This window comes from Sinocyclocheilus anshuiensis, unplaced genomic scaffold (genome assembly GCF_001515605.1).
Source record: "Sinocyclocheilus anshuiensis isolate Anshui unplaced genomic scaffold, SAMN03320099.WGS_v1.1 scaffold447, whole genome shotgun sequence".
Classification (NCBI taxonomy): Eukaryota; Metazoa; Chordata; class Actinopteri; order Cypriniformes; family Cyprinidae; genus Sinocyclocheilus; species Sinocyclocheilus anshuiensis.
In genome coordinates, this window is record NW_015552615.1 from 1,750,335 (window position 1) to 1,757,995 (window position 7,661).

At 37.2% G+C, this 7,661-nt stretch overlaps 1 protein-coding gene across 6 annotated transcripts in view; it reads right to left on the reverse strand.

The window, feature by feature from the left end:
- Nucleotides 1–4,987: 4,987 nt before the first annotated feature.
- Nucleotides 4,988–7,661, reverse strand: part of nav1b (neuron navigator 1b) — a 108,890-nt gene continuing 106,216 nt past the window's right edge. For all 6 annotated transcript variants that reach the window (XM_016457145.1, XM_016457146.1, XM_016457144.1 and 3 more), the window contains one exon: nucleotides 4,988–6,247. In XM_016457145.1, the coding sequence (XP_016312631.1) occupies nucleotides 6,161–6,247 (87 nt within the window). In that variant the 3' untranslated portion in view covers nucleotides 4,988–6,160. The remainder of the gene's footprint in view (nucleotides 6,248–7,661) is intronic.

Below are 7,661 nucleotides of genomic sequence, written 5' to 3' on the forward strand. Positions count from 1 at the left end.
ACTCCTCCCCTTCAGAGTTTCAAGTGACTAGTGAGGGAGCGGAGCTCTCAGCATCACGCCCACTTAAGCTGTATATATTCACTGTACTCACAGTCCAGTGCCGATAAGAAGTGTGCGAGTACTGAGGGGTGGGGGAGGGGCATTTTAAGTACATACTAAACCGATTTTTAATTCCAGAAAATAAAAAGGTAAAACTTAAACTGCATTTAAATGCTTTAGTAACGACAAGATGTAGCCTAAAATGTGCGTCCCTTATGCACTATTCTATGACATTTCATAGCATAAATAGTGTGAGTAGTGTTCACACTGAAAATTCCAAAAAGGAAAAGTGCACTTTAAAGGCACAATATGTAATTTTCGCTGCTAGAGGGCGCGTATTCAAAATAAACAAATAGACAAAGGCGTAGTTTGATGACACGGTGACTGAGTGTGGAATCATGGGAGTTGTCGCCTTCATCCACACAGCCGATGCAATCCGACGGGACTCGGGCAGAAATCCTGTTCATGGATGAGCTAATGATTTATTAACGTAGTAGAATGAAGCAGGGTGACTGTTCTAGTGGTTTTTGGATATTTTAATAAAAAAAATCTTAAAATTTTTAAATACCTGGATGATGCACTTAACCGAAAACGACACTATGCACTTATAAACTATGTACTCAACCATGTAGTGTATGGTGAGGGTGATTTGACCAAGTACAACATGTTCCTGGATCAACATCCTTGTTGATCCTGGAACATCATTCCAATCAACCAATCAGAATTGAGAGATAACTTTTCAGGAAATGTCAGTTTTAGGTTTACAATCAGGATTAGGTGCTTCTACACCCTTGTTAATCAGCTATCATTTCCCTCTGATTTTAGGAATAAATTATGGGTAAAGTTAGGTTTAGGGGTGAGGATTGGGTTAAGTCTGTATTTTTGGACAGTAGTGATGATCCAGGATCAACAAAAGATGTTGATCCAGGAACATGTCTTACTTGGCAAAATCCCGGCGACCGTAGTGTATGAATTATATAAGGTAGCCCCTCCCCCTTTGCTACCTAATTAAAGCTGCTACAGTTGAGTGCATGAAGTGTTCAACATTCCACACTTTATTACTTAAGTGCATCATCCGGGTATTTAAAGTGCAATTTTTCTTTTTGGAATTTTCAGTGTAAACACAATACTCACACTATTTATACTACAAAACGTCATAGAATAGTGCTTAAGTAGCCTACGTGATTTGGGATGCACCTGAAGTGTGGAATGTTGAACACTTCATGCACTCAACTGTAGCAGCTTTAATTAGCCTATGTAGTGAAGGGGGAGGGGCTATCAGACTCCGTTTATGAATGACAACGTAACCTTATATAATTCATACACTACATGGTTGAGTACATAGTGAATAAGTACACAATGCATAAGTGCATAGTGTATAGTGCGTCATTTGGGAAACAAATAAAATTAAGTATCCTACATAAATTGCACAAGGAAGACTTTAGTAATGCAAACGGTAGATTACAAATAATAAAAATTATATTTTGCAGAAAATTAAGTACATACTAAACTGATTTAATTCCACAAATTACATAAGCCTTCATGTTTAAGGTAAGGAACAAAGGTAGTTTAAAAGTTAACACTAAACACATTTTTACTCTGCATACTTCAAAGCATGTGAAAACATAAGACACAACAAAGAACACAGTTAACGAACGCTGTGGTTTTATTATGACAGATGGACAACGTCTTGGTGGACATATTACGAACATCCGAAGCATGCCAGTTTTTGTGTACTGGGCCACTCCATCGGTAACAAAAGCACACGTCTTCCTTACAAACCACATTTCTTAATGACATTATGTTTTTTTCTTAAATGATTGTTGTTGCAAATGCAGGGCCACGCTATGTACAATGTTTACATTTATAACGTTCTGTACAAAATGGAAATGAAGTCATACAAACAATCATTTGGGGGAACATTACAATAAAAAGAAACTAATATCATTCCTTTTATATGACCCCAAATTAGGTAGAACACATCCGTAATTCTGCTTCACACTAAGGTGACATGCGTTTACGACATTTAGAAACCCATTGCATATTGTAACTTACATCTTCTACTGTCATATTACCTTTTATGCAATAGTATTGGACTTTCGAATCAATATCAAGCATTGCATGAAGTGAAGGGACTATTCAGCAACTTCTCACCACTTTGTATCTGTACTATTATCTTTATATTTTTCATTGGTCCTCTTTGACATACTTTACATAAAACCACACCACCTGATATACTGTAGGTTCTCATTCACTTGACCCTGACCTCAAGACAGCCCCATCAAGGCATACAATCACCCGAAGTCTTTATCAATAGAGTTCCTGACTCTGTTTAACACACATGACAAATTATTGCAACAATATAGTCCACATAAAAAGGTGCATTAAAGAGTGAAAACAGCAACAGAAGCAGACACAAACCAAAGCTTATGAGCGACAGAGACAGTGAAATCAATGTAAAAATCCAGTTTTACCAGTCACCATACATGTGCTGTCACTACCATTCCAGGACAGACAAAGTAGACAGTAAAAAGTTGCTGAATTGTCGCATTAAATGGGACTTTGCACAACATAGCACAGCTATCACACAGTCACAGGCACAATAACCAGGAACATGATGCAGACAGTGTACAGCGGCTTTAGTCACACTAATAAACGTCTTTTTAAAACAAAGAATAGCTGCTGACAATGAAACCACTCGCGTAAAACCGGAATGAGATTTATTCCCTCAATGATTAGCTTTATTCGCTGATCCAGATTCAATATCAGTGGTAATTCACCGACATGCTGCGGTTATGAAATGTTATATTTTGTTGCCGTAGCATTTATTGATATAAAATGAAACTGCAAATGGCCAACTAGGATCTTCAGCAGATAAGCAACAAAAGCCATTGACACGGTCTTATGTCTGGAATGTAATCAAATATAAAAGTCACACATTAGACTTGAAGCAGCAGCAGCGCAACTGAAGGAGGCTAAAATAACTAAATCATTTTGCCATCTTGAACATTACGAGTCTCTCTCTATTTGGCCAATAAACTCCACAACCCCTCATTTCTTGGAGAAGGAACTACGAAAATCATATTTACACTGTGTAGAGTAATGATAATGCAGTATAGATGAATAGAAAGGAACGAGTTAGATTTGAACTTTAATAGCCCAGATCTTACCTACAGTACATGTATGTTTGGATACTAGTTTCAGGTACAGAGATGGGAAATTACTGGTCCACCACTGCTTTCTGTGAGCGAATCCTCTTCTGTGTGAGCGCTGAGGACGTATGGATGTAGTGTACACTACTCTCGTTAGTGCTCAACAGAACTGCTGACTTTGATATTTATCGTAAGCTTCAGAGAAATGCCGTGCGGTTTGATATGTTTTTAGACTACCATTAGGAGGTTGATTTACTTTGAGGTGGACTTTTAGTTCGATGTTTAAACTACGTCTAAAGAAACTTGATGCTTACAGCTCTAAAACTACAACTAGAAGGATTGTATAAATACTTGGTTGTACCTAAAGATGCCCTTAAATGCCACAAGACTAAGGCTATTGGATGTCAAGTGAGATTTTTGCTAAACCAAGTCATGATTTCCAATAGTTATACAGAATAGCACCAAATAATCAAAGATAATCTTCGTCTTCGCATCCGTGTGCACTTTATTGGGGTGATCATCTCTAGTACTTCAAATAAAAGGCTCATACTGAATAAAGCACTGAGTATTTGGGTTTCTACGTTTGCACCATTTGCTACAAAGAGAGCAGTAACTGAGAAAGTAGCTGTATTGAATCTAATTAGAGGCCTGAGATAACCAAACCCCTGAGCTGAGATCAGTGTCAAAGCCAAGTAAAACGTCTCTACAGTATCATTACAGTAAATCGAAGTGCACAAAAATGGTCAGTTTGTGGTCGGGACGTCTCTCCGAATGCAAATTATCTTTATAGTGTGTTACTGAGGTGCTTTTGTGTACTGTGGGAACTTTTGAGGAAACACAAGCTTCAGTTGATCAGGGTTAAGTGCCTTTTGAAACAGGATGCAGAATCATACTTTCAATTTAAGTTTAAGGAATTAGAATTAGAATGGAATGAAATTCAAAGACTGCATGTTTAATACTACATTACAGTTTTAAGGTTGAAATTATCATTCAACTGTTTTCTACAAACCACAATCCATCAAGATTTTTTTTGAATTGCAATTCAGTAAATTCCTCTCACTTTTATTTGAAATCAAAATCCAATCCGACATCCTGTTCATTCCGTGTATCATTCGATCATTTGTTTTTTGATTTAATATTGAAAGTAGAAAAATGAGAAAACGGCTCCTTTTTCGTTTTTTGATATGACAGCTGTCATAGCCTACCCTGCTCACCCAATAAGTCTGTTTGTTTAAGTAATTAATTAATTTGTTTCAAAATAAATTTTTTAAACACCAAGACAAAAAGGAAAGAATAATAAATTGGCTTTGGTTGACCTATGTTCACGCAAGAACTGTCATTCTGACTGACAACCGGAGAACAACAGATATTAAATAGCCTACTGTTAGAGTTACGTTTTCTCATTTTTCTACTTTCAATATTAAATCAAAAAACGAATGATTGAATGATACACGGATTCTGTTCGTTTCCGATTTAATTCAGATTAATTTCATGAAAGTTCATTTCTGAACTTTGCTTAACTCTGCCCCCTACAGAGTGAAAAGGGAAGATGATAGCACACTTAGAATCTGTTGTAAGGCATTCACTGTGTTAGAAAGAGGAAGAAGGTGTAATGCAGTCTGCATAAGTGTTTCTGGGGTTAAACTAGCTTATGCTGTGGCCATATTCAAAAGAAATGAAGCGTACAAAAAGCAGCAAAAGATCGAATGATACACGGATTCTCTGTTCGTTTCCGATTTAATTCAGATTAATTTCATGAAAGTTCATTTCTGAACTTTGCTTAAGTCTGCCCCCTACAGAGTGAAAAGGGAAGATGATAGCACACTTAGAATCTGTTGTAAGGCATTCACTGTGTTAGAAAGAGGAAGAAGGTGTAATGCAGTCTGCATAAGTGTTTCTGGGGTTAAACTAGCTTATGCTGTGGCCATATTCAAAAGAAATGAAGCGTACAAAAAGCAGCATAGGCTAAAGTGGCCTGTAAAGTGTTACATTATTAAGTGAGACATAATATTTCCCAGTATCTCCCATGTTGGCTCTTATTCATTACCACGAGATGAAGTAACGCGCGCACACTAGCGATTTTAGCACCTGTATCATTGAGTTGTTAATACGGGCAGCAGTGGAACAGTAAAAGTTACCGCAAAGAGAATTACATACGTACTAAAGCGTCCGTAAACAGAAATATGCAGATAGAAGTGCTATAAAATGATCAGTTTCATCATTTGTTTTAGGAGAAAGAGTTACATTTCATGACAAAATATTGTTTTTGCAAGCCCTTACATAAAAGTACCATGGTAAAAACAAAAAATTACCATGGATGAACCGGCTGTGGTGGTATTACCATGGTTTGGTCACTAACATGATAATACCATGTTATTTACTCAGCACCACGGTATATGGATAGTTTTAAGGATCACCACCAATATTTCAACTATTTTGTAAAGGTTTAAATAAATGAACGTATACAGAAAAGTGTAGTTTTATGTGCTGTAATGGGTCACCATTTCTTCCTGAAGTTTTTCTACCATTTTAACCACTATTTTTGCCGTCACTAGTTCATTTTAAAGGTCCTGAGGTGCAACAAATCCATTTTTACAAGTACAAATACCCTATGTAATCTTACGATTCATAGGAGCTCATTCATTAGTATGCATGCTGCATGCATAATAACTTTAAAAGAGCAAAATGCTGTTTAAAATGGTCGTATAGCATGTCATACTGCAGAACAAGTCAACTACCTATATGAGAGGGTACCACGGTATTACCACGTGATAGCATCACTGAACCACGGTACCACCACAGTACTTTTCTGTAAGGGACATTCCACTGAAATAAACAAGGTGGGATGAATAATATAATAAAAGAGTGGGTGAAATGCACTAACAGCATTTACAGTAACAGTACAGTGTCATCTGCAGGTGACGGAGTTTGGACCTGGACATGGGCGGCCGGAGAGATGGAGGAGATGTTCAGAGAGGAGGGAGTTTTGGATCGGTTTCTTTCTCTGGTGACTCGATGTAATTGGCAGCCTCTTGTAGTTTTAACAGCATAGCCATCTGGGAAAGGAGCAGAGATTACAGGAACGAGAAAATAATGAGATATTTCTCGTGCGCTGATATGGGGAAGCCATTAAATATATATTTAGTACTAACTCGTTTTAATGAATGTTTATCCACTAAGGAACGAACTAAGGTTTGAATTGTGCATATATTAAAGTTAATTATACTGTATAACTCATATGGTTGTATTTTTTTGCCTGTGAAAAAAAAAGCTTTATATAAAATTTAGATTTCCAATGTCACCACAAAAATACTTGTGGTTCTGATAAAAATGTATGTTATAAAAAATACATCAAATTTTAATGAGTAAAGTCTATTAAAATGGTCAAGAACGAATTGCTTCATATTAAGTACAGATACAAATATGAACATATAAATGTAAATCTGAATATTTAGTTAGACATATCTAGTTACAGTATATATATATATATATATATATATATATACAGTGCCTTGCGAGAGTATTCATACCCCTTCATTTATTTCACGTTTTGTTATGTTGCAGCCTTATGTTAAACTGCTTGTTATTAATTTTTTTTCACATCAATCTACACTCCATACACCATAATGACAATGCAAAAACAGAACTGTCACAACTTCGTAAGTTTATTAGAAATAAAAAATCTGAAATAAGTACATTGCATAAGTATTCAAACCCTTAACTCAGTACTTAGCTGAAGCACCTTTACAGCCTCAAGTCCTTTTGGGTATGATGCGTCAAGATTTGCACATCATCATTTGGCAGTTATCTGCCATTCTTCACCTCACTTCTTCACCTCTCAAGCTCTGTCAGGTTGGATGGGGCAGACTCACATTCTCAGGTTTCTCCAGAATTATTTGATTGGGTTCAAGCTCATGCTCTGGCTGGGCCACTCAAGGACATTCACAGAGTTGTCTATAATTGACTCTTGCTGTGTGCTTAGGGTCGTTGTCCTGTTGGAAGGTGAACCTTTTGTCCAGTCTGAGGTTCTGAAAGCTCTGGACTGGGTTTTCTTTAAGGCTATCTTAGTATTTTGGTGCATTGAGCTTTTCTTCTACTCTGACGAGTCCCTCAGTCCCTGCCGTTGAAAAGCAGCCCAGCTGCTACCAGCACACTTTACTTTTGGGATGCTACTCTGCAGGTGATGAGCAGTGCCTGGTTTCCTCCAAACACGATGCTTGGAACTGAGGTTCATCAGACCAGAGAATCTTGTTTCTCACAATCTGAGAGTTTTTTAGGTGCTTTGTTGCAAATTCCAAGTGAGTTTTCATGTGTCTTTACTGAGGAGAGGATTGAGTTTGGCCACACCACCATAAAGCCCAGATTGGTGGAGCGTTGCAGTGATGTTTGTCCTTCTGTAGGTTTCTCCAATCTCCACATAATCATGGAGCTCAACTAGAGTGACCATCAGGATCTTCTTCTACAGGCAGT